Source organism: Oxyura jamaicensis, chromosome 5, assembly GCF_011077185.1.
Source record: "Oxyura jamaicensis isolate SHBP4307 breed ruddy duck chromosome 5, BPBGC_Ojam_1.0, whole genome shotgun sequence".
Classification (NCBI taxonomy): domain Eukaryota; kingdom Metazoa; phylum Chordata; class Aves; order Anseriformes; family Anatidae; genus Oxyura; species Oxyura jamaicensis.
The window spans coordinates 44,307,578-44,334,949 of record NC_048897.1 but is presented as its reverse complement, the minus strand read 5'-3'; the positions used below and the strand labels follow the sequence as shown (position 1 = coordinate 44,334,949).

General features: G+C 48.4%; 1 protein-coding gene and 1 non-coding gene across 4 annotated transcripts; both read right to left on the bottom strand.

Moving 5' to 3' along the window:
- Positions 1 to 17,884: 17,884 nt before the first annotated feature.
- EIF5 (eukaryotic translation initiation factor 5) lies at positions 17,885 to 25,393 on the bottom strand. 3 transcript variants are annotated; one of them, XM_035327915.1, is made up of 12 exons: positions 25,279 to 25,393; positions 24,916 to 25,108; positions 22,615 to 22,894; positions 22,278 to 22,359; positions 21,876 to 22,048; positions 21,385 to 21,496; positions 20,552 to 20,691; positions 19,937 to 20,095; positions 19,552 to 19,713; positions 19,124 to 19,288; positions 18,751 to 18,885; positions 17,885 to 18,280 (listed from the first exon to the last, which is right to left on the bottom strand). In XM_035327915.1, exons 3-12 carry the CDS (start codon positions 22,684 to 22,686, stop codon positions 18,188 to 18,190), a joined length of 1,293 nt encoding a protein of 430 aa, XP_035183806.1. In that variant the 5' UTR covers positions 22,687 to 22,894; positions 24,916 to 25,108; positions 25,279 to 25,393; the 3' UTR covers positions 17,885 to 18,187. The 3 variants fall into 3 exon arrangements, with proteins under 3 accessions (XP_035183806.1, XP_035183805.1, XP_035183807.1); XM_035327914.1 differs by lacking the exon at positions 25,279 to 25,393 and having other exon boundaries at positions 24,916 to 25,201; XM_035327916.1 differs by lacking the exons at positions 24,916 to 25,108; positions 25,279 to 25,393 and adding an exon at positions 23,430 to 23,577.
- On the bottom strand, positions 20,904 to 21,027 carry LOC118168713. The gene has a single exon (XR_004751750.1). It is a non-coding gene; the product is annotated as a small nucleolar RNA SNORA28 (small nucleolar RNA).
- Positions 25,394 to 27,372: the final 1,979 nt, after the last annotated feature.

Sequence of the window (27,372 nt, the reverse complement as noted above, 5' to 3'; positions counted from 1 at the left end):
TTACCTTCCATTCTCGACAAATGCTGACAGTGACCCAGGAAACGACGAAACAGCCCTGCTGTTACAGTAGCTGTGTAGTAACCTCATCACTTTTTTTTTTTTTTTTTTTTTTTTTTAGTTTCAGAGCATCAAGGAGGTGAGAAATACATATTATATTTGGGCTTGTTTCACAGGAAAAGATGAGCTGCTGATTTGAAAATACCTGACAGGAGGTCAACAGCTTCAAATGGAATTGGAAAAATATCAGATTAATGCTGTTGCCACAGTCCTGATTAGAATTCACATCACACAAGAACATAAAAACACTTTTGGAGAGCAAGAGGATGTTTTATCATCTGAGCACAGTGCTGTTTTCAAGATGCACAGAAGAAAAGAGCAAAATGAATTAGGAGTGCCTTCCGATTATTGAAATAAAAACCAGCAATTGAAAATTAGGACTGTCCCAGTTGAAACAAACACAAATAATCAGCTCAAGCTCTGTATTCTGGTGTCAGACCGCGCTGACGATGGCTGGATTCCTCACTGCTGCCGCTGCCGTGAGCCTGGTGAGCTCTGGGCTTGGAGCCCTGGGACGTCGTCATCCCCAGAGAGTCAGGCCAGAGACCCTGCTTATTCCTGGCCAGGAGTGCCAGTCGCAGCTCAGCTTTTCTTCACTGATGACACTGTCTCAGAATTAGCTCTGTGGTTTGCATGAATCACATGGCTCTGTATGACTTGCTCGAAGTGCTCGGCGCTATATAAACCTAATAAATGAGTTGTTCCTCTTGGCAGTGAAGTCTGTGCATGCTGCAGGTATCCTCTGTGGAGAAAATTCAGCCTGCGGCATAGAGCTGATGAGTTTTCTCATTTTCTGTATATCTTGTATCGGTTTTCTTTCTACAGAATCACATGATTTGCAGGCAAACGCACTCACAAACATATTGTGTTAATTACCATTCATCGCTTTCCTTCCCTCCACCTTTGCCCTTCCCCGTTTTAGCCTGGTGCTTCCCCTGGGATTTCATGACCGAAGTCTCCTTTCACCATTCACAAAAACCCTCTCCACAGGCTGCTGGGGGCAGGGTTGGGGAGCCCCGGGGTGCTGCAGCCAGCCGAGGGCTCCCTGTGCCCCATGAGGGCTGTTACAGGAGTGTCTTTATGTCCCCTTTGCCACCTACCTTCTCCCCCACCTCTCTATAACAGAGCTATAAGTCTTGCTGGCAGGACTTACCCTTACAAGTATAGGATCCCGTCGAGCCCGTAAATACTTCCCAGCATTGCCCGGGACTGCCAACAGCAACATTCCCTACCCGTTTATAGGAGATGCTGCACATGGCGTTAGTATGACTGTTAACACCCTTAATATTTTCCCCACTGACATTCTCTGCCTATAAACGAGTTTTTGTATTTTCAGTTGGTTCTGGTTTGACTTTCTTCTGTACCTACTGAGCCACCTGGATGTCAAGGAGTCGTCCTTTTAAATTTTTGTAAAAACTTCCGTAACAGTTTTACATTTTTCAAGCTGATTTTGGAAAAGGAAGTACTGTTGTTGAGGAATCTGGGGGTATGACTTTTAATGCTTTAGAAACCTTTCATAGTTACCTTTCTTTTTTCAGTAGCAAGGTGGAAAAAAGGAAGAAGGGAGAACCAAAACACCCACCAAGAAGAGCCACCCGTAATTTTCAATATAAGCCTTTTGTAAGACTTCTTGAACAAAGGAGAGATTCCTCTCTCTGGAAGTCAGCAGAATGAAAAGGACTTGCAGATTTTTGAAGATTCAGCAAATGTTTGTTCCAATTTTTCAAACAACTCCCGTTGAAAGCACTTTTGTGCATCTACAATAGCAGGTGGAAGGGTTCCAGCCCCAACGAGGTGGGCGATGGGCATCGCCTGCCCCGCGCGGTGCTCGCTGCAGGCCGGGAGCAGCACAGCTTCAGCGGCACAGAGACTGGCTGGGGGGGAGCAGGGAGGGAAGGAACCTGCGGGACACGAGGGAAGATCTGACAGACTGGAAAAGCACACGGGCCTGAGGAATGGGGAAAGAGCTGGTGGATGGAAAAACACCCAGACACTAATCCTGGGAGGATTTTCCTATTTTAGTAACTTCTCTCATAAGGAAGACTGAACCGAGAGGTTCTACATTGGGTATGATCCTTGGCATTTTACCTTTGAGTTCTTATTTTCTTGTACTAACTGCCTCAGTGACCTTCAGGTGACCTGCCAGAGCGCTTGGCCCCAGGAGATGTTGCTGAAGGACCAAGGCATCAGCTGCAACCACCTGAGACCAATCCTGAGCTCACCTGGGGCCAAAGTCCCACCGCAGTGAGAGGAGAGGGGACATTTGGAGGACGTTCAAGGGCCTGGGCTGTAAGCCCTTTGGTAAAGAAGAAGGAAGCTTAAATTAAACTTCAAAATATTTGTTCCAAGGCAGAGAAAATGTGCTCTTTCCATGCATTTGCTGTGTGTGTACACCATACGCCGCCGTGTCCTGTAGCCCCATCTGTCCTCCAGGTTCCCACATCCTCCGTGGGAAGACGCAGCGCAGACTGGGGCAGGACTTTGGAAATGCATGCTGTGCTCTGCAGAGAGCAGCACTGCTGACAAACGCTATGTAAGAACCTGTACACACACAAATATATTTATACCCCTCTCTGTGTGCATATATAACCTTCTTGTTGCCTTTACAACAAACCCTCCTGCTACCTGTGTCACACACGCACCCCTTGGGAATCCGTGGAGGCTGTAGTGCATAACGGAGGAGGATTTATCACCTTCTCTAACACCTGAGGAAAAGACTAATACTATTTTCTAAAGTACTGCATTGTTTTTGGGCTCAACTCTACTGCTCTTAATATTTTATGCATGTGAATATGATGTACTGCAATGAAAATATCCTTACATCTTTTTCTAGTAAGTGCATCTATCAAAACAGAGAATGATGTAGAGGAGCTCTGGGTCTGGAAGGCACAAGGAAATACATAAAAGATGAAGTCCTATTTATGTTGCTTGTGCATGTTAAAAAAAACACCAACCCAACAACAACCCTCCTACATTAAAGGAGCGCTCTTCAAGGTACAAAGTAAGTCAGCCGGCATGTGGCCTCGCTGTGCTCGCGCATAGGGATCCAGGCTTTAATTACAGATCCCACTGCATTTCCAGAGGAATCCCCTTTGCTTTGCTGTGGGAGTTGGTGAGGCCAGGGAGCAGGGGAGAAGGGGTGTGCAGGGGACTGCAGCCTGCCCCAGGGTGCAGGGACACATTTTGACCCAAATCTCTTCTCATTCCTGTTCCCCGGCTGTGCTGCCTCCCCCAGTCGTAGCCAGACTCAGCCCAGCAGTGACTGTGCAGCTCTGGGACACTGAAGCCCAGGGGAAGTTTGTGCAACCAGCTGTAAACGCCGGGCAGAGCCAGCACTCTGGGCAGCTTGGAGCTGCTCGTTGGGATACGCCGGCGGTACTGAGCCGGAGCTGATGCCTCTACCAGGAGCAATGCGCATGCATTAGTGCACTGGAGTGGGCTGATTTACCCTAAGCTCAGCAGTTAAACTGCTTTAGGGCTCACACAGGGCTACTTCAGGTCTCTCTCTGAGCCGGATTTTTGCTTAGCTGTGGTTCTGCAGGTGGGAGCCGTCCATTTGGAGCGTGGTGAGGAGCCTGGGTGGGGAGCCTTGGGGAAATAACGAAATGAGAAACGTGCAGAGGCAGCCTTCCTTCTGCATTTCCTAACTCCGGAGCAGCTGACTTGGTAACCTCAGCCTTCTCAAGGCTGCCTGCATGTCTGCGGGGGCACTCCTGGGCTGCAGGGAACAAACTGAGCGTGGTGATGGGGCTGGGGCAGAGCTGGGACCCAACGCAAGATTCTTGGGTTGCGGACCAGCGCAGGATTCGGGACCAGCAGGCTTCAGCTGATGGCAGGGAAGCGCAGATGGGAAGAGCTTGTTCAGCCCGGCTGTTGCAGGAGACTCTTCCTAATGGGGACAAGGTGTCCTCCTTCTGTCCTACGTCCCCTGAAGCCCACCTCTTCCTCCCACCCACCTCCTTACCCCAACGTCCTCCCCCTTGTCCATCCCACCCCTATCCCAGACCTTTCCCCTCTGTCCCTGGACACCGGCTTCTCTTGCTCTCTTCATCCCACAGCTCTCCCCAAAGGCCAGGGCGTGCTCATGCAGCTTCATTCCTCGTGACCGTGTGGCACAGCTGCTAGAACACCTCGTGTTGGTCGGGTCGTTCTGCCCCGTCGGTCCCAACAAACAGTCGGCTGCCTCCTCCTGAGCTTCTCCTGACGTCCCCTGTGCGGGCTCCACGGCGAGACACTCCTGGCTACCTGCAGGTGGGTGCCGGCACCTGCGCCACTTGCCGCACGGCAGCTTTGCGGCCCTGCAATTCGGTTCTTTCCTAAGGAAGCTGAATGCTTTTGTGGGCCTGTAAGCATTTCGTAGCTTAATAACAGGTCGTATTAATTCATCTTTTTGTGCTCTGCCTTTACTCTTTCAAAAGATGGAAGTACGCTTTTAAAAATAAAACTTTGCATATGCTGCATGTGGGAAGTGGTGATTTCTAGCTACGGACTGAGGGGGCAAAACTGTATAATTTAAAACTGTATCATAAATAATGAGTCTGATGCCTGTGTTACTGTGATTTTACACTAGTCTAAATGCGGAGTCCTGGAGCTGAGAGTCAGCCCCAATATGTTGTCACTCCGCCGCAGAGCAGCTAAAAGCTGGGGGACGGATCCTTGGCGGGCACAAACGAGAAGAGTTTTATTAACTTTGTTTTCCATTACAGCTAATGAGCCAGGCTGCGGATCCTCCGGATGACTCAAACCGAGCACTTTTGCACCAGGAGGTAGGCTGGGGTAGGTGTGGAGCCCTGGACAGGAATCAAGGACTGGCAAGACGCCAGGAAAATACCTGCTCATCCTCACTGCCTTCAGTGCAGCTACGCAGACTTGTCCCAGCTGAGGATCTGGCCCTGAGGTCACAAGGCAGCACCTGAGGCTGAGTCGTGCTGCTCAGTGCCTCTGGTTTCTTTGTGAAATACTAACACAAGGCAGGATGGGCCCAAGCCTCCAAGGGAGCAGACGCTTCCCATAGACTCACCGATGCCCAGTCTCTTTCCAGAGTACCACTTCTGCCTCTCCCTTAGGGGACTGAGACATCCACGCTTCTTTTGTGGCGTGCACGTTGAAATATTGGCAGGTTGAAAAACCAAACCAAGCCGCAGCCACGCAGAGCACTGGAACAGAGCCGCCCAGATGTGGCCTGTGTCCTTCCAGCGGCTTCAAACCATGAAGCAGAGAGGGTTCCTGCGGCCGCCCGCCGCCCCGGTGAGCTTGCACAAGGGCTGCGGGGAGCGGCGTGCTGCGACACGGTGCGTGAGTCAGCAAGGTGCCAGCCCTACACAAACCTGCGCACATTTCTGGAGCTGAAAGGGCTGCCGGGAGTCCTGAGAGGGGCGACAGTAAGGAGGAGCAGAAAGGAGGAAGCAAATGCTGCTTTTCCTTTCCCTCCTTAAGCCCGATCCCTCAGCCAAGACCTCCTCCAGGCGCAGAAGGCCCCGTGTTTTCAAGCTGCCAAGTGAAGGGCTAAGTTGCTAATTTCTTTAACTTTGAGCTGAACGCATCTCTAAAATAATCCTCCTGCACCAGGCTCTCTGTCTCATGGTGCACTTGGCAGGGGGATTTTCACCACCTAACTTGTGAAAGGCAAAATGCCGACACAGGGTCCCCACAGCGCTCCCTCTGCTCTTGCTGGGGTCTGATGGGCATGGGCGATGCGGAGGGTCCCAGGATGGAGCTCGGAGCTTGTAACCCCTGGAGCAGCTTCCCAGCAGCGCCTTTTCCACCCGTGTGCATCCTGGGCAGCACCACGGGGCCAGCGGGGAGAGGAGAGAAGCCTCTTCTCACAGCCCAGGTGCTGCTGCGGCACGGCTTGCCTCGCTGCGCGGCCGGAGCCAGGGTGTCCCTTCCCCTCCGAGCAGCAAATGTTAATTTGGTACACGAGTGTCAACAGGTGTCGTGGAGGGAAGAGGGACGAGGGGATATCGGTGCAGCTGGAGGAAGTATTTATAGCTGCCTTTTATAAAAAACATATAGATCACATCTCTGTTAACGTATGTAACACAATCGGGAACCTGAGCTTTTCATGATCCCCTGGCTGCAGGATTTCCTGTGGAATCCTCTACCGGCCGCAAAAACAAGCTAAAAATAAACACATTAAAAATGATACACGCACTGAAACACACACATGCCTTCGCCTCCTCGCTGGCTGGTGACTTAAGTGGTGGCAATGGGAGCAGGGAAGGGGACAGCCCCCGGAAAACTCAGTAATGCCAGCTCTTGTGGGTAGAAGTCCCCTGACAGCTCCAGGTGTACATGGCTTGAAGCATTCACTGTAGAGAGGGTTTAGGAGCCCCATACATAAAAAGCTAAGCTGAACCTGGGGTGCCAGCAGTGTCACCCGCTCTCTGCAGGGACCAGGTCACTTCTACCCCACCCCTCACGCTGCAGAGGGATCGGCCGCCCACATTTTGGGGGTGTATCTGTGGGAACAGCGGGAGGGAGGGGCTGGGTGCCACAGCACGGGCACCAGGGATCACAAAATGGGCTTTCTGCAGCTCTTCATGAAAAATCCCTTCCCAGCAGGGCACCTCATGCAGAACAAGCTCCAGCTGTAAGGGCTGAACCCTGGCTTTAATTCGTGGAGTGATTTTCAAGCAGTACCAAGAGCAGGGAGGCAACCAATGGAGAGAAATAGTTTCACCCTTTCTGTGCTGGTGGGGAAGAAGGCCCACGGAAATAAAGGCTGTTGTCTACCTCTGTTGTGTTTGGAGGTCAGATTCAGCCTGCTTGGATATCTCTGAATGACAGCAAGAGAAGAGTAGGATGAAATTCTTCAAGCCTGAGCCAGCATCACCTCTCATTTTATATGCTTTAGCCTCTCTGGCTCTGATATGTGCCCCGTCACACCCCATTCACAGCACTGCTGCAAGCCTCCTTGCCTGGCTTGTTGCTCAGACGGGTGGGTTTGGCAGGGTGGGTTCGGCATCTCACTTGTCCTAGGTCTGGAGTGCAACATTGCCCATGCTCATCCACCACTGAGGGCAATTACTGCTTTCACAGGAACAAAAATGAGAAGAATCAGCCACAAAACACCCCCCCGCCCTTGGGTTGATATACTCCACATAGTGTCAGGAGCACTCACAAATGCACGGTGCTGTTAATACAGATGGGAGGGAAACAAAAAATTGTTTTTCAGAGACGGATTTGGAGGGTTTTGAATCAGAAAGTCTCAGAGACATTGTGTGGCACTACAGCTGATGTGGGGGCAGCCACATCAGATAGTCCTTCCCCCCCGCCCCCCAGGTGGATGGACTAGTTATAATCTCATAGGATAGCAAGGCTGGGGTTATTTTTCTTTAGAGTTAACCACGAAGGTCCCCAGCCCTCTTTCCGTCCTCCATTAAATCCATTTTCCTATGAAACTGGAAACCTTGATTAACAACCTGCTAGGGGAGAGAAATCACTGGAGTCTTTCTGCTTGCCCAAGAGATGCTCCCTGCTCTGGGATAAATGTATGTTTCATTTTTGTTCATATGCTGCATTTTTGTTCTGCAGAAGAGAGAAAGGGCTGAGCTGTCTTCAAGGAAGACTACAGATTCACAGGGGAGGAAAAAAAGCAATTTCTTTGGAAGTCATTTTCTCTTAAGAAGTTCTGTCTGCATTTTTTATTAATAATACAACACCCTGGATGTGTCAAAAAATATGAAAATACACTTCCTGGTGGGGAGCTCCAGTCTCACAGACCCTGGCAGTACAGCTGGGTTGTCATTTGCTTCTTGGAATTTCATTTCCTAATCAACACGTCTGCGAAATCACTGCGTTTTCAAAGTCTGGCTTCCACAGCTGCTGTGATCAAAGCCTGGAGAGGTGGGGGCAGAGTGGGCAGGGGGAAACACGCCGTCTTCAGCAGCAGCCTCCCCCAGAGGGAGAGGGAGGAGAAAGCCCATGCAGCAGAGAGAACTGAGACAAAGGGGGTGTTGATGTCCCAACGTGGGTTTAATGTTTCAGAGGCAAACAAGAAAATAGGGATCTAGAGACCCAGCTCTCGACTTTGGTATCCAACTGTTCTCTTCTTTAGCGTTTTTGTTTGTTTGTTTGTTTGTTTTCCCTTCAAATATAAGTATTGAGTTTCTTGGGCAGCAAGAGGCAAAGGAGCAGGGGTGTGATGAAACTGCTGAGATGGTGGCCCCAAGGAGCACAGCATCCAGGGAGCAGCCACCTCTTCCAGAGAGCAAGGCTGGGAAACTGGGGGCAAAACAGCCTCTTCCCACACAGCGGGCCTCACAGGTATCCAGCGATACTCAAATACATTAAAATTCCCTGAATCAGATTCAGACGATCAGGTTTTGCTTCTCTGACACCTGCAGGGCCGTAAATTCAGTGGGCTGACAGTCACCTAAAAGCCCTCCCAGGAAATGCAGGCTATGCATGTTTTCAAAGAAGATAGAGAGATATGAGAAAAAGAAGACGAAGAAAAAAAAAAACTTAAATAATAATAATAAAAATAATAAAATAAAACCCAAACCATCCTGCTGTCCTCATATATCACGAAGAAGGATTATTCTCCCGTTTCCCAGGGCCCCACAAAGACACCGCCAGCTGCCTCCTGAAGGTTGTCCCCCTTCCCGGGCCGCCCATGTCCCTGCTGGCCGCGTCTGGGGGCTCCAGCAGCAGGGCGCCGGCCTCGCCCTGCCCTCGCCTGTGCCTCGCGCAGCACCGCACTGCGGCCGGGGGCTCCTCACGTGCTGACGTGGCAGGAGTGAGCTGCTTGTCTGTGTCTCCTGGGGCTGCTGGTCACTGAGTCACAGAATATCCTGAGTTGGAAGGGACCACAAGGGTCATCAAGTCCAACTCCTGGCTCCACACGGCACCACCCAAAAATCAGCCCCTGTGTCTGAAGAGTGGTGTTCAAACACTCCTTGAGCTCTGTCAGGCTCGGTGCTGTGACCACTGCTCTGGGGAGCCTGTCCCAGTGCCCGACCACCCTCTGGGTGCAGAACCTTTCCCTAGCACCCAGCCTGACCCTCCCCTGTCCCAGCTCCATGCCGTTCCCTCGGGTCCTGTCGCTGTCCCCAGAGAGCAGAGCTCAGCGCCTGCCCCTCCGCTCCCCTCGCGAGGGAGCTGCAGGCCGCCATGAGGCCTCCCCTCAGCCTGCTCTGCTCGGGGCTGAAAAAAACAAAGGACCTCAGCCATTCTTCATACATCCTTCCCTCCAGACCCTTCACCATCTCTGTAGCCCTCCTCTGGTCTCTCTCTAACGGTTTTGTGTCTTATTTTATATTTTGTGGTGACCCAAACTGCCCACAGTGCTGGAGGTCACAGCACAGCACACTTGGCCCTGTGGGGACATGACGGTGTCCTGCCAAGAACAAGCCAGTTGTGCACAGCCTGAAAGCGTCCTCCCACAGAAAGAGCATCATTTTGCCCTCAGAGCTTGTGAACTGATATTATATGGAGCAGAATTTCAAGATCATCCAGGCTGCCTGCACGACACAGGCTGGAGCTCAGCGAGCAGCTCCTTCCCAGGCGGAGCACTCCGCGCTTTATACCTTCCAGAAGAAAACACCTCCTGATGTACAGTCTGCATGCGCTGCAGAGGCAGCTGAATCCCTTGAGCGGTTTCATGACACATCTTACAGGAGAGGATGATTTCCACCACCCCTATCTCCATCCACCGCCTGCCAGAACAAGCAGCCCCTCACTCTCTGCAGCTTTCCCCCCGTGAGGCGTTTTGGGGGGGGTGGTGACACAGCACCCGTGCCACCTCCCCATCCCTGGGCTCCTCAAGCCCCTCAGGGACCTGCTGCAGGTGTGACCCCACTTCCCCATGCAGGCTGCCAGAGGGAACCAGGAGCCCCCTCTCCATCTCGGCAGAGAATTTGCAATTATTCCTCAGATGGTTAAAAAGGGGTATGAAAGGAAAGCAAGCATGGTGGAGGCTGGGAGGGGGGCAACTGATCTCGGTAGCTCTGGAGCTAGAAAATATTCAGGGGTGAGAAAATTGTGGAGGAATGGAGGAATGATTTTATTTTATTTTTTAAATTAATTTATTTTGCTTTTTTGCTCGCCGTTGCCGCTGGTTACCGGGGGGCTTGGGGCGGCGGCTCCGAGGCACGGGCACCCCCTGGCGGCCGCGGCGTCTCCTTGTGCCGGTGCTGGGTCGTGGCAGGGGGCTCAGGGACACGGGTGGCAGTGGGGACAGCTGTGACAGATCCTTTTCGTCCTCCCTTTCCATCGCCCACCGTGGTCTGCTTCCTGCAGCGTGTAGGAGAGGATGAGGCAGTGCTGGTTCATGTGCATTTGTGGGTTTGCGTGGATGGCTTCGGTACCAGCTGAGATCCCACACAGGGTCCTGTGTTCCAGCCTGGGGGACATTAGTGGGAAGTGGGTCACTGGCATTGTCAGAATTTAGGGAGGGAAAGCAGGTCATGGACAATTCCCAGGACTAATGGTTTCTCTGATGGCCAGGCACCTCCTCAGGGCACGGACCTCCATAACATGAAATCCCATCTAGCTACGGGCATCCCACTGACAGGCACCAAAATCCCCTGCCGCTGCCCAGCTCTGGACCAAGACAGAGACTTTTTTCTACAACAGCAGAGCAAGTCCTGTGGGGTGGGAATGGCAGAGCAGGCCACAAGGAGCCATCCCTGCCGTGTGAGCACTGTGATCCTCCGAGAGGAGCAGCTCCTCGCAGGTCACCAAGCGAGGCCCCAAAGAGCAGCTGGCCGCTTTGATCCGAGGCTGAAGGTGGGTGTGCGCTGATAAGGAAGGGAGGTCAGAGAAAGGCGACTGCCATCCCTCATTACCCTCCCGGCCAGCTATGTGCACGGCAGGTTGTGTCATGAGCGCAGCCACTCCTTCCCCATCCGGCACACATCTGTGGGTTTTCCTGCAGAACAGGTTTTCTGGTATTAATGATACCACGGCTTCTGTCTTCCACTCCCAACCCCCCCAGCACTGAAAAAAAAAGGAACAAAGGAGGCGACAATATCATAAAAGACTACGTTAGCAAAGATCCTGCAGTCGTTAATACCTTGTGCTCACGAGGCACCGCAGCTCCCTTGTGAGCATCACCAAACGCCCCCAGAAAAGGCTCTCACAACAGACAGGTACCTGCTCTCACACATCCCCTCCCACGAGGAACAATCCGTTCCCCCCTCGGTGATTCAGATAAAACCACCCCCTCACCCAGGACAAGCCTGTTTGCGTTACAGAATGGGAAGTCACCTTTCATTCCTCCACCACTCTGGACTGGGATGGAGCTGGCTGTGGCTGTGGTGCTGTGCCCGGCCACCCTTGAGCCTCCTCCACTCCTGCTCCCTCCAGGGTCTGACCCTGAGCACTGCTTTGCCCTCGTGCCCAACCTTGTGGTGCAAAACTGGAGGCATCTCCGGGACAATGCAAGTGAGGACATTCACCAAGAGTGGTTATGGGGAGAAGGCCAGCTGTTTAGCTTCAGAGCCTTCAGAGGCTTTGTAGGCACCTCTCTCTTCCTATGTCATTTGTTTTGACAAAGCCAAAGGAATTGCTGCTCTCTTCTGGCATCAGAACTGACCAGGAGCTGACTAGGTGGACTCATCACCCCCCTCACCCCCTTTATTATTAATCAACTTGAGAACTGCACAGAAGGTTAGTTCTGCTTACATGTTACTACTTTTTATCATTTAAAAAAAATATTTTTAATTCCTCGTGTCTGGAATTCAGCAAGTCATACTACTTAATAAAAGTTTTAGCTAATCCATTTGGCTGCAGTATGAAGGTATTGGTCCTCTGTGACATCTGTTAGGTAGGATCCAGGTTGATTTCACTACAGAAAGGCTTCCCTTCCTTTTACCTGTACCTAGGCAGGGATGTCACTCCTCTGGAAGAGGTACATTCCTGGATTCCCGGCAGCAGCTCAAGTGGATGCACGTCCAGCCTCAGACTGAACAGCATTTGTCTTGTTTAAACTGATCCTTCTGATTTTTTCAAAAGTGCACTGAAAGTCAACAACTTTTAAAATCACCCCTTCTGCATTGTGGATCTTGGTTATAAGTCTTGCACCATAATAAATGGAAAATTCAATCTACCCATCCTGCAGTGAAGAAAGCATGGAGAATGCAAACTCCTGGATTAAGCATCAAGTGATAAAAAAGAATCTAAAAGAGATTATTTAAAATCCTGTGACTTTCCCCCACAGAGTGGCATTTTCTTGTGACTGCAGCCATGCTCCTGCTTCCCCTTTCAGCCCCTCATGTGCTGGCCCACCACCTGTGGCCACTCTGAGCCAAGGCACTTCCAGCTGGGACCTCCAAGCTCACCTGCCTGTGGTGCAGAATACCGACACAGGCAGGCTGAGGCAGGAGGCAGAAGCCCTTAAATCCAGGTTTCCCAGCAGCAGAGATCAAGTGAAAAAGCCTTAGCCTCTTTATTTAATCTTTTTCTGTGTGATTCAACTCTGTTGACAGTTTATACACCTGTAATTTTGTCCCTAAGAGTGATTCTTTAACTAACAGTCCCCCAGCAGTGCAGGAATGGGATAATATACATGTTTCTTCACATTTCCCCTAAAGATGCCGGATGTCTTCCTTAATGACACAGATACAAATCCAGGCTAACTCCATTGACGTCAATGCTGTTAGCTGGGTTTTATTAGTAGCAGATCGATATGAAAATCAGCAAGTATCAAGCAAAAATTCAGAGAGAATAATGCAAACACCCACACAGACCTCCCACTGAGGAGCTCCTGGTGCCGCTGCTTCCCTCATTCGCAATGTGCTGCTGATGTGCCCAGACCCCAGCCTCAAACCAGAGCTCTCCCCTTTGCATCATCTCTTCCCCTCTTGAGAAAGAAAATGCTGCACACAAAATGCATCTAACAACAGGATAAAGAGATAAGATTAGAAGTGGAAAAAACAGCACTCTCCTGCTGCAACCTCAGAGAATGCTAGGGCCCTGGGAGCAGGAACAGGCTCTGCAGCCTCTCCCCCCACCTCGCTGGTGCTCGGCTGCTGGTGTTCAGGGCCAGCTCTGATACCGTGCAGCCAAGTAACCTTGGATCCGAGCACGTCCAGGGGAGCAGGGCGAGAAGGAGCTGGGAGAGGCTGTGCCTGGTCCCCCTCCTTGCTGGCAGAGCTGTGGCAGCGCTGGACCCCTGCGCGCATGTGCCTGTGCCAGCCCCGCACCTCGCTGCTCCCGCTGTGCCCTGCCGGCCAGGCTTCCTGCTCCCTCGGTGCGGACTCGTGGGGCCGTCACTGGAAGCTAATGGCATCCTGTTTACAGAAACCTAGCAGGTGGCTTTTTGCCAAGGCCAAATCGCTAAAGAGACTTAGCTATTTAATTAACAGCGGTTCTGAAACACTTGCAAGTAGACAGGCCGGTGTCCAGAAAGATGGTTTAATGTGAAATGTTTTTCCCTGACATCAGAAGGAATGGCTCCCTGTTTCACTAACCATGACAACCCCCTCTTTCTTGAGTTCCTAACCCAAGATGTTGTCTTTTTTCTTCTGAAAAACATGAAAGATTTGCAGAAGCTTGCTTCTCTCTGAGTGCTTGTTGCCATTTTGTTCTTCTCTACCACCTCAAGGAGGATTAGGTCTGCTGTGTAACCAGAAAACTCTGTTCCACCTGCTCCAGGTCAGCAGACTCCGGCACCTCCATGGAATAAGGTGTCTTCAAAATGTGGACAACACAATCAGCCTGCCATAAGTGATCAATCCCAATGACTCCACCAGATTTATAAAACCCAAGCTGAAAGTTAAGCACACAAGGAGTGTTTCACAGATAAGGCTTTAAAGAGCAATGTTTTCAAGCTGCTTTGTATTGTCTTTCCTTCTGGGTTGCCTGTTCTACAGCTTCATGGCTCGGTGGTGTTGCTGAATGCTGAGCAATCAGTTCTCACCAACAAGCCTCCAAGGCTCTTTCTGAGTAGTGTTTGAGAAAAAAAATAGCTGCCACACTTTGGAAAACTAATCGGTGGCCCAGCTACTTCTGTTCTTTCTGTCCTTGCCACTTCCATTCACTGGGAACGCAGAATTGCTGTGATCTTTATTGCTGCATGGCAGCCATCAAATGAGGAGACAGCTTTGTTACAGATCACCACATCAACTACTTTCCTCTAATACCTCTGCTTTTCAAACATCGAGGCGTCGAACTTGCACAACATGAACACTCCCATGTGCTAAGCATTACCCCATCGGATAAAAAACAACTTGTTAACTCTGTGGCGTATCTGGACAGCAACGTATCGACTGGGCTGGAGACATCGGCAGAGATTAGGATCTCCTAGCGAGCATCTCAACCCAAAGAACAAGGAAGTTCTGAGCAGGGAGGAAGGATAGTCTTGTGCATAAAAATATGACCAGGAAAAAAAGGAATGCATTTGGGCAATACGCCTGATAATTTGGTTTTCGCTTTGCAGTGTTAAGACAGGGCAAAGATATCCTCGTCCTGTAGAGAATGTGGTGAGTTCTCTGAATGACAGGGGCTGGGGTGGGGGGAACAGCGTGGGGTAGAGAGCAGTCACACAGCGTGCACAGAGACCACTGGCTCTGCTTTTGTAATGCCTCCTGTGAGTGACCCCACGGAGTGAACTGCACCCTGTTTATGAAGATGACCTCTCTGGAAGCTTTGCACTGTGGTTGTGCTGGCTGGGACAGCCTCTACCACAGCAAGGGTGAATATAAGCACTGAGCGTTATGATGCCACCGCAACCACTTCAGATCACTTCTCCCTTATCTTTACCCACTGCTTCGCTACAAGCCTTGAGGTACACACTGGGGAGCAAAGAGAATCCTGGTATACAGGTCTACCAGATCTGGCTGAGCAAGGCCCTGACCTCTAATGAAAAACGTTAAACTCTAGCTGCTAAAAGTAAAAGCAAGCAATTTTACTTCTTATACATACAACAACCATCAGGATTTCACACCCCGGTTCAAACCTCTGAGCTCTTTTCATCTGTGCTGCCCCAAGCGAGCCCATCAGCCGAGCTGCTCCCATTGTGCTGGCCGCTGCTGAAGGCTGTTGAGGTGTGTTAAAGCCCCAGATCACTGGAGGAAGATGGTTTATGAAGCCAAGCTAATAGACCTGCTGCTAGACCTTCCACCTGCAAAATCAGTGCATTCACTACGGTACGGAGTGAGGGAGATCACCCAACACCTACGGTTTCCTTTCCAGGTACTGGGAGTTTCTTTGAAGTTTCGATAAGATTGCATCTAATACCAAGCTGCAGCTTGAATTTGTACTCGTTACTTGTAATCAGATAGCAGCAGCAATAAATTCAAAGGCTCAGGAACCTCCTAAGTCAGACTTTTTCCTTCCCTAAAGGAATGCTAACAAACTGAACACGGGTGTTTATTAGCTGGTGGAATCCCCAATTAACCCTCTGAGATGGAAACATCAATACGTTTGTGAATACGGGATGTGAAGTGCAGCACAGTGCCAGGAGTTTCGCCCTCTGCTAGTGGCGGGCGCATCATTTGTAGAACCACGTCTGAGCACGAGGGTACAGCTTTATTGTACGCTTAATCTGACCCCCCTGTGGGCTGCTACAGAAAGGACACTCACCCGCTGTATGATCCCACCCCGTTTGCACCAAGCCTACCTCATGGAGTTTTGCTATAAGTTCATCAATTCACTAATCCCGTAGAAAAGTATTTCCCAATTTCCGTACTGAAGGGAACAGGTCTAGCTTGCTGGTCACTGAGTCTGGGGTGGAAAAAAGAGATAATCCCCTTTGGTGGCAGCCTGCAATTATAATCAAATCCGTTTGAAAACGAAACTACCACCACCCTGAGACTTCACGGTATCGCAGCTGGTGACAGCCAACCCCACATCGACCATGCCTCAAACATGTCCCCGTCACATTCTAGGCAGGGAGTCGACCCGGATCTGCAAAGCCTTATCTCAGTCAGCGTGGAACGAGAGATTACTTTGGGAAACGGCATTGATTTATGCTCACTAGGAATCAGGCTTGATGGCACTGAGATGGCACTGCCCATGCTGCAGAGAAGTCTGCAGAGAAGTCTGGTGTGGTCTGAATTAAGGGACCTCGGTATTTATCAGCACTACAGATGACAAGTGACTCTGGGAGTGTGCAAGACTTCTCATTTCCTTCACAAGCAGAAATTCTGCTCAGAAAGGCAAAGCAAACTCAAACCTCTGCCCAGGGAATTTGCCAGTGTACAAGCACCCACCTCCCAACGAAACATTTAAGTGACTATCAGGGGGAACAGCTTCAGAAGGAAATGTCCTATATCCATTTCACTAACCTGACTGAGAGGTAATTGTGAATTTCAATTTCTGAGCATTGCTTAGGTACATCCAACCTTCGTACAAGCTAGCATGACGACCATTGCTGAAACTCCCCTGCAAAGTACCACATAATAGATCACAAAATATCCTGAGTTGGAAGGGTCCCACAAGGATCACAGAGTCCAACTCCTGGCTCCACACAGCACCACCCAAAAATCAGAGCCATGTTCAAACAGTGCTTACCCTCTGTCAGGCTCAGTGCTGTGACCACTGCTCTGGGCAGCCTGTCCCAGCGCCCAGCCACCCTCTGGGTGCAGAACCTTTCCCTAACCCCCAGCCTGACCCTCCCCTGTCCCAGCCCCATGCCGTTCTCTCCGGTCCTGTTGCTGTCCCCAGAAAGCAAAGCTCAGTGCCTGCCGCTCCGCTCCCCTCATGAGCCCCTCTGCCCAGATCACTCTATCAGGCCTCTCTATCTTAGCATCATTTATGAAAACAATCAAGAGAAGTAGCCCCATAGAACTCTCTGACTAGGCACCCAATACTAACGCCATTTATGACAAGGCTTTTAGTCTAGACAGAATTAAGAAGTGTTTTTGAAATACAAACCACTTAAACAGAAAGAATAACTTTGCTCTTAGAATTAAATCAATCGCAGGTCTCATGTAAATTAAGTCACGTTTTGTGCAACTGCAATAAAATACCTGTCTACAGCAAGACAAGAACTCAACACCTACTACACGTTTACCCCATCATTGTAAGGTAGGTTGTGGGATGCGCTAGTGCTAAATGACTATTTGATTCCCAGATCCCATGCAATGCAACATTACGTTGACAGCCCTGCAGAGAGGAAAGCTTGAAGCTCCTGACCCTCTTGTAGCCAGCAACCACCTTTTTCTTCATCTGATCCTAAACTCTGCTAAAGCTAATAGCAGAAAAGCAGCTCACAGTGCTCTGGAGCCTTGGTGGGTCACAACAGCAAATCTCAGCAAGGAAAGGAAGTTTCCCCTGAAATTCTGCTTTCCAGAAGGAACAGTGTTGGGTGACAAAAATCACGCTGTCAGGGTACACCAAGAGCTAGCTACAAGAAAGCATTCAGGCTCTGTGAGCTGTTTATCCATGTTTTAACGGGTGTACCTTGACCTATGCTTCTCCCAGGTCAAAAGCTACTGCTCAGTCATGTTTCCTTAAAGGGTACAGTTAGGCATTTCCTAAATGTTAACCCTGTTAGACAGTTCATTTAGAATTGCAAAGATCAGTCTCAGCGCTATGAAGGTCACCTCTGAGGCTTCCTGTGTTCAAGGAAACTGATCTCACCTTCCTTTCCTCATCCTTAAATCACCTGGGGAGGGTGCTAGTGATTCAGGCACTCCTGTAGTTCAGTGAATAAGAGCAGTGATGTAACTAGTCAAAGCACTGAAACCTGTATTTAGTGATTTATATGGTAAACACCTGTGCCAAGCATGTATTTTTAAAGTAATTTCCTCTCAAACTTCACTTTTTCAGTCCGAGGCAGAGCTGTCACACCTAGCCCCACTGCCGTGTGGATTCCATGATGTACGTTACACCAAGTTGTATACTTACTTGGACAAGAAACAAAGGTGGGAGCTGTGAGTGAAGATTGACCAAAACCAAATCCTTTATTTCCACAACTGTATAAATGTGCTCCAAGTATGTGTCCAACACAAGTTAGAAAAACAAAATAGAACATGCCATTTGCAAACTAGAGCCGTTCACCGACGTGCTGACTCCTTGGTATTAGGCTTAGTTACACAAGACCAGTCACAGTAAAAAGATACATTTTAGAGTACAAAGAGTAGCAGGATGTTAAGCCATTTCAGCTTGCGCACATACAAGTCACACTTCTGGCAGAAAACGCAGAGAAGTTTGATTATGCTGGAAGCTACGTTGCATCACTTTAAATGGCATCAATATCAATGTCATCATCTTTACTGTTTGCAGGCTTCACAGTTTCAACTTTAGGGACACTGGCAGTTGTAGAGTACACCACCTGCAAAGAGAAGAGATTTTACCTGTTAGTGCTTAATGGCAGGGGGTGCTAGAGAATACTTTTGCTTTAACATCAGGAGCTGCTAACTTCTACCTGCTCAACAGTTCCCCTAGTGTTAATGATTACTCCCAAACACACCCGCCTTTAGCTACTGGAGGTGTGCCTGCATTTCTTTAAGCAGGATCTCAACCAGGAGGAGCAAGTACTATGGAGAGAAGCAAACATGCATGCAATCAGCTGGAGTGTAGCTAACAAGTTTCACCTAGGTCTGAACTGTGAGGAAAACTGCTGTTTCTCCCTTAATCAGCTTTCGTAACATACCCCCTAAGCTCTTCTAAAACAAGGTTTTATACTTGCCAACATGCAGAGCAATACATTAAGTGAGCTATTTTATGGAATACTAAGACAAAGAGCCTCAAAGCATACAGAACAGTGTAATTCTGGAATTACAGGAGGTGAGCCTTTCCTACCTCTATGTTTTCATCTTCATCCTCTTCTTCATTACCGGAAGATTCTTCTTCAGCTTCCTTTAGCCATTTAATAAATGGTTCTGCTTTGACACGGATTTCTTTGGCAAGCTCCTTTGAAACATATTTCTTTGAGGCCTGGAAGACAAGTACACAAATTCCATTAGTGTTTAAGCCAAATCTGTATCAGATCATACTGAAACACACCAAGCCTAACTTCACCCTGCAACCCGAACAAGCCATTTTTAGAGACACATTTCTTCCAGATAATTATTCTGAAGTAGGCAACTGTTTGAAGACATCTGCCCCACAGATGTTACCAAAATGGCAGAAGCAGGTGCATAACATACGTGGCACGTTACATACTACCACTTACCTTTTCTGCCCAGCCAAGGATGACTTCTTCTTCCAGAAGATCTGCATCATACATTTCCTTCAAAATATGTGGTATTTTAGAAATAAGCTGAGACTGATGCATGGCTACCACACACTCAAAGCCATGGAGAAGGTACCTCTGAGCTTTCTTGTTATTGTGGCAGAACTGGAATTGTGAGAAAAAAGGCAAGAACAGATAAATTAGCCTACCTCTTCTATAGAATGATTTGCTGCTTCTACTTATAACCATGAGACAGAAAAGTCTGCAACAGCTTTTATTATTCCTCGCAGCACTTCTCCCATGCTGGGAAGCACTGGTTTAAAAACTACAATGAAGTCATCCCCCCGGTAAAGCAATCCAGAACTGACTCGAACAGTTATCTCTAACACAGAGTTGTTACAGTGGGTGCAGAACAAGAGATTGCTTACACGAAGGAAGTGACGTCTGTATTTCCTTATCTGTTCACGAATTTTTTCATCAAAAAGGACTTCAGTGAGAACTAGAGGGCCCATGGCCTTCACATCCAGTCTCTCTGCTTCTGCTACAATGTCTTTGTCAGAAGAATCAATGACACCTTCTTCCTTCTTTTTCTAGAAGATAGAACAGATACATGTTTTAGAGCCACTGGAGCATGCATTATTAACACTAATGAACTATCTGCTTCCTGACCAATGGTGGAACCAGTACTTTTGTAGGAGTTTAAGCCCTAAAGTTGAAAGACTTGCACACACACACTGAAAAGCAGCTTGCTCTTCATCTCCTTATTAGCATTCTACAGAACTACAGCTGAACAGTGAATAAATAAGTATTCACCTTCACAAAATCAAACAGTATGTTGACTCTCTCCTCCACTGTTCTTTCCAGATCTTCACTAAGTGTGAGGTTCTTTGCATGGTCACTGATTTCATCCATTCTACGCCTCTGGGCTTCTTCTGTTGTGTCTTCACCCCAATCATCATCATCTTCTTCCTCCTAAAAACAAAGTAAGAAAAAGATACATGTAGTATTACTACAAACTTACTAATTGAGTTCTCTAGATACAGATCTGAGAGCATTTTTATGAATATTTCTGACTCTTTCCTACAGAAGAGGTTACACTATGATCACCTAGTCAGAGATGGAGAAAGGGCTGATGGAGGAGAGTAACAGTAACCAGGTGTGCATTTGTAGACTTCTGTATGTACTTATTGTGTCATGTCTCACCACTATCTACTACAATCATTTAGATACAATCCAGGTCTCCTGAAAGGAGTGAAGAGTATGCAGCTGTCACTTAGCAAGGAGCACAAACACTGGAGAGTTGGTAAAGCTACTGTAACAGATGTGCAGGAATATTTCTGTTCCAGCAGTTAGCTTCTCCTTATAGTACAACTTTGGTATGATGTTGACACCATACACCCTCATCTCCCAACATTCCCTTCTACTTACCACAACCTGTGGAGGAGTAATCTCCTCTGGTGGGGGGGGTGGAGGTGTCTCATTGCTGGACACAGAACCATTCTCTTTGTCCTTGCCTTTTCTATTCTTCTTCTCCTTTTCTTTCTTCCCTGTACTTGTGTCGCCACTTTCTGAAAGTGAACATTAGTGTATTAGTTTTCTCGGTTTCATAGATTCCCTGCAGTAGCACCTTTGCTAAATCCCCAGGGAAAATGATGCAGATTCTTTTATTCACAGCAGGCAATGCACAGTGGCTGTCTCCAGATGCACTCACAGGATAATCTACACAGCTTGTAATACCCATAGTTCTAGTGAAAGTCTTGTTTCTCATGATGGTGTTAAGGCTGTCTAAGTCCATATAACAAGTGACCTCACAAAGCAGAGATCCCTGGAATAGGTTAGACTTTTCTAATTTAGCAAGCTTAAATTGCAGCAGGCAACCAAATGCTTACTACAGAGTGTTGCTTGCAAAAAACAACTCCATTACAGTCCACATTTACTATGCTATCCTTCTGCTTCACATGGACTTAAATGGAAACCTGCAGTGAGCACCTGCTGATTAACTCTTCCTACTAAATTTTGCCCTACCTAGGCAAATACAACTTGGCACATACTGCTACTTGAGGACGATACAGGAGAACTGGCTGCTCATATTTAAGCTATGAACACAGCTACTTCATCCCAACCCACAAACTCTAGCACTATGCCAGAGCAGTTTTACAGTTGTTAGACACTAGCCATTTGCTCCTCTATTTAACAGCACTCCCACTGCAGAGGGTTCCCTTCACCACCTCCCCTCCCCACAAACAAAGCAACACACTTACCAGGTGGGTTTTTGAGAATGAACGTGCAGAGTTTATGGTTTGTGTCAAGCATGCCTCGATAGCCACAGGCTTTGCAAGAGTTACCTATAGTTTGTTTCTTAGGATTGACATGCTGTAAGAGAGAACAAACTCCAATTAAAATACTATTTAGAGAACAGATGCATTAAAGCCTAAACCTGCTCTTTAACATCTCCATACGATTATGCCAGAGGTTGGCATGCTTAACATGCCTAACAGAGTTGAGTTGAAACATAGCAATTTAGCTCAGAAGTCCTAGGCGACTGTAAATCTAAAACCTGGGATGGGTTTAGGTTTCTCTTAATTTCACTAACTGAAAATCAGAATTAGAAATTAACTGAACTAACAAAGAGAAGTCACTGGATTTCTCTTAATTAGTATCTGAATCAGCTTTTAACACTGCACCACCCACCTTCACAAACATCAATGCAGCGTTTCTGTACTGTTACCATTAATACAGACAGAGCACTCACCAGATCAGTTTCAGGATTCTCACACTCAGGACAGAGAACAAATTTTTTAATGAATCCATCCAACATGTCTTGCAGCTTATTCGCCTCATGAGATCCATTGACAATGTAACGGTCATTCTTAACATCAAACTGGGTCTGTGCTCCCAGCTCACAACCAAAAAATTTGGTAGGATCTAAAAAAAAAAAAAGTGTAATAATCAATATAGTTCTTGGGTCTTTATTGTTGTTTGAACTGCAAGTAGATATGCCATCACTCCCTCCTGATCATTCGTTCTTCCTTAATTGCTTTTTCTTACAGATCTTGAAATAATATTAATACTTTATTGGCTATAACACTATCACTTCAAACGAAAGTGAAAGCCTTCAAAAAAAAAATATGCTGTGTCACTGCAGACTACTTACACGTTGGAGGCCGATTAAGCGCCTTTGCAACGTCAACCATGTTGACTATAACCGTCTTTATTCCATTTCCTTTGCCCTCAACCTAAAAAAAAAAAAAAGTCTTTTAAGTTTAAATAACCACAAAAGCCCAACCCCATGTATACTTCTGATTTAACTACATCTAAGTTCTGCTCTGAAGTGTCTTCTTAAGGCAAGTTAATGTGCACTTAACTCTGGACAGAAAAATGCAGTCACCCCCTCCCTATGATTGGCTAAGCTCAACATCATTATCTCAGTTCTGCTACATAAAGAGCAACTAACCTGAAGCCCTACCTACCTACCACTAATGGTAAGTTACCTTGGCAATCAGACGGGGCATTTTGTAGCGATAGAACTGATCTGAAACACTGCGGTTGACGTTGACAGACATTTTGCCTTATTAGTAGCTTTATCAATAAGATGAAGAGATCTTTGATTGCAGTTTTTTGGTATCTTCTGTCTGGAGAAGACGGGATGACATAAACGACTGCAAGAGTTCTCGGTCTCTGACATGAAAAAGTTTTCGCCACTGAGGCTGTAAGGTTCTTGCTTGTATGCTATGTTTCCCCAATACAGGTACCAGTGGCTGCGCAACAGCTCTGCAAGTGTTAATAAACAGAAAAAAAAGTTAAATTTATCTTTATGTACACCAATAAAATCTCACTACAAAGCTATATATAGGGACTTTCTGGGAAGGGGAAGTAGAGTTCGTTATGCTGTGGCTTTCATCAACTTGTGAAGCGTAAGACAATAGCCTTGAATTGTACTGCCAAGCTGCTTTGCCTCACCTACACCAAAAAGCTTTCCACCCTCTCCTTTCTTACGACCCCAAATCCACTGAACAGCTTAAGAATATTGTCTGCACAATTAACTCCTGAAGGAGTGCCATGATCAATAAGGAAGGGAAAGAACACTGCTCAATTTACAAAGACCAATGGCTCTTGCACTGAAAGGGTCACGTGGTATGTTTCAGGCTGCAGGGGAGAGAGAAGTGGGAGAAAAATCTGGAATGGTTTCAGATTTCACATCATAGCATGAGCCTGTTACATAAACCAAAGCCTGTCAATGTTGAGAAATGTCAGTAAGATGAAGCAGCAGCAATCTGTAGCCCAATATAATTTTTACATGGCTTACCAGTTTTTTGGATCGGAGTAGAAAAGAGTTGAAAATTAGGTAATTCTCCCTCTCACTTATGGATTCTCATAGCAGCTTCTGTTGAGTTTTGACTTAACAATAAGCCTGATAAAGTCTGACATAAGTTGCTTCACTGTAGAAAGCCTAGCAATGCAGAGGTACAGAGCAGTGCAGCAGCTTTTCCAGTTGATTTTTTTCTTGGGGGAAGGGGGGGGAGGAAGGGGAAGGAGGATGAATCCTATTATTAAAGTTGCCTTAAGCAGTATTTACATATTTAAATTAACATGTGTCCCTATAATCAGATCTAACATTACGTAAACCACAACTGGTTAAGTTGACTAGACAGGCAGCCCTGACTACAGCATGGTTATTCTGACACGTCATCACATTATCATTAATGGCAGATGTGTTGACACATGAAAATAGCCTCCTTAGTATTTAATGGGTCAGAGCATGCCTATCGATTCCACGCAGTCCAAGTCCCTCTGGGCAGGTTTACAAATCCTTCCACAAGAAGCATGCTTTGTGTATGCCATGTATTCTACATTAACCCTGATGCAGCTTTACCCTTCAGCAAAAACTGCACCCCAGACTTCGTTCCAAGCACAAGGCTTCCTTCCACAAGACGTCTAAAAATGAGCCACCATGTGATGAGACCACGTGCTTGCAGAGGCATTGAGGAAGCAGGTATCTTGGTGAATGAGCATGAGGTTTTCAGAATGCGGGGTTTCCCCTCCTTCCACATTACAGCTTTTGTCTGTCTGCTGTAGACTAAAGCTCCCTCTCCTGGTCTCTAAGCCTCCTCATCCCAGCATCCCCCCCCCATATTTATTGTGCAGAGACCAAGAAGCGGGAAGGCAGACAGCCTCCCAGCTTCAAAGCCCCGTTTCCCCGCCCCGCTCAGGCCCGCGATGACTCATAAATGCAGCAATTAAGCACTGAGTCAGCCCCGGAGAAGATCGGGGGGGGGGGGGGGGGGGGGGGTCACCTCCAGCCACGCATGCGCTCCCTAGGAAAAAAGGGAAGCTCCCTGGCCGCCCCCCAGCCTCCCTCCCCTTCCCAAGGGCTAACCCTTGCCGATCGGGCGCCCCCTGCCCCCGCCGCGGGGCTGTAACTGCGGCACAGCCTCCCCAAAACGAGCCGCCCCCCCCCCCATCCCCGCCCCACCCCCCAAGCACGGGGAGGCGCGGCCCAGCCGCCGCCATTTTGTCTCGTCGCATGGCGCGGGGAGCTGGGGGGGTGGCACCGTCAAAGGAATAATCCGCCCCATAAATATAAAAAATACGAAATAAAAAATATAAGGGGCGAGCAATCGCTGTTTAAGATACCCCTTCTTTCCTTCTATGAAAGTATCGCGTATTTCGTTATATAAATCCGCCCCCCGTCAACAACGCGGCGCCCCAGCCCGCCCGCTCCCTGCCTTGCCCCGCACCGACACCGTCCTTCCAACCGCCTTCCCCCGCTCCTCCTCACCCTGAACGCTCACCGTTTTCGTCCAATAAAGACATAAACCCAACGCTGCTCGCCCCGGGCTGCGACGAAGCCGAGTGTGCGAGGAGAACGAGGCCGTGGGGGCGCTTATATCCAGCCGGAGGAGGAGGCGGAGGCGGACGCCGCAGCCTCCGGGTCCGGGCGTCCTGAGGCGGGCGTTATCAGCAGGGACAGCAGTGCCGGACAATCTGCGGGCAAGACACAACCAGGGTCATCGTTAGCAGCGGCACCTGTGAGGAGAGGGGGGAGGAGGAGGGGGGAGAAGAGGGAAGGGGGGAGGGAGCTGCGGCGGCCGGCGCGCAGCTCAGGCAGAAGGGGGCGGCTGACGGGACCCCGGCAATGGCTGCCCCGTACTCACCTCTAGAATGTTCTCGCTCTGACTGAACAACGCCAAAGCTGGGATCAATCAGCCAGCGGCGCGCCCCGCCCCCCAGGCCCCTCCATTGGCTCGCCGCTCGCTCCGGGGAGAAATTATTGGCTCGGGGCTCGGCGTGCCCTTCGCCCAGTGGTTAAGACCGCCGTCAATCAAGCCGCCCCTCGCTTTGCTGCCGTCCTCCCTTCCTCCCCCCCGCCAAATGCCCCAAAGGACATCGCGTCTACGCGACGCGGCTCTCGCGAGACTTCGCTGAGGGGTGGCGGGCGCGGGCTGAGGCGGGGAGGCCCCGGGTCTCCCCCGGCTCCTTCCCCCCGTTGGGCTGTGGGGCGCCATTACACGCGTCCCCCGCAAGCACCCCCCAGAGACACACAGACCGCTTCGGGAAGGGCCCTAGTCCCTTTCTCGCTTCTGTTTCCCCACGAAAACGTCGCCGGCCCTCGTGGCAGGGTGCACTGACCAGGCCTGGCCGTGGTTTGAAAGCACCACCTGCAATGCTGGAGGAATGAAAATTCGGGGGGGTGCAGCTCGTCATAGGCCGGCAGCAGCCGAATGCTTGGCATCGCAGCAGCTAATTTGTGTTACAAACACTTTTAAAACAATTAAAATGCTGATTATGTTGTGTTTTTCCTGTATGGCCTGCTTTTGTGTGCAGGAAAAGGCCTATTTATTGTCCCTGTCATAGCGACTCAGCTTTGGATACCTCTGGGTGCTGGGGCTACCTTTGTCTCTTACAAAGGATAATTCAAATCCCTGTGTGCACCTAGTTTCAGTTCTTTACATAAAATGTTGCCAGTCCTCCTTAGCTTAATCGGCACACTAGATAAAGCAACTTTGGATTTACATGTTTAAAAGCAGGAACATTGTGCTCTGTTCTTTCCCCATCTTCCCTCTTCAGCCCTCCAATATGACAGGATTACATACTTTGGATGTTTTAGATCACTAATAATGTTGGCAAAGAGCCTTTTTAAACTTTACCAGTCAAGTGATCAGTCAATTCTCTTACCTCTTTCTGCCAGGCAGAACAAGAAGACTCCAGTTCCTGTCACTGGCTTAATGAACAATGTTGGGAAGCCTCTTGATGGCTATGTGGGTGTATAGGGAAAAAGAGGGAACGAAGATAAAAATGAGTAGAGACATTATATAATGTCATATACTCTAAGTTTCTCCCTAAGTTAGTTCTGAAACATAGGTTTCCCAGTTGACTTTGATGGCATTTTGGCATGGTCAGAGGAAACCCCTTATATTGAGCCTTTAAGTATGCCTTGAACATTTTTGGTCTGATATGCAGAAACACTGCATTTGAGTACTAAGGTGACTGATAAATGAGATTTTCCTAGAAATCATAAAAGAAAACCTGGGCTATTGTTATGGGCACTTTCTGTGACACACAATAATAAAAAACTTGTTCTTTCAGCTAGAGCAGCAGAGCAACAAACCTGGAAGAAATAAATGTGTGTATCCCTCAATACTTTCTAACAAGACCCTCTACATCATCGCTGCTGCTCTAGTTGATGTTTTTCAGCCCATGGAATAACAAGTCTTTGTAGCCAGGATGTCGTCTTGTAAAACATCATATTAAGTCTGTCTTGGGCTTCACTATCTGCATTTGAAAAAGTTAAAAATCATGATATTTTAAATGCCTCCTTGCCTACTTCAATGCCAAGGGTGGCATCCCTGCCCATGGCAGGGGGTTGGAACTGGGTGATCTTTAAGGTCTCTTCCAACCCAAACCATTCTATGATTCCATGATTGATAAATACACAGCAACACTTTTTAAACATGAGACAGTGTTAGCACAAAATAAGGAAGTATCTCCCCAAAGTATGCGATGCTTGGAAGTTATCATGAGGGAGAGAAAATAATCATAAAAAAGTGGGAGGCAAGCAAAGCACAGCAGGAACTGCTTTGCTGTAAAAATATGCAGCATGTATAATTTGCTAAATGCCTCCTTTCTGTGGCTTTAGTTTCATGCTACAACACCTCTGAGGTTAATAAATTACAAGTGTTAAAGCATACTGCTGCCAACACCACTTTATTGAACAGAAAAAGGGAAACGAGCCCCTGGATTTGGTGCTA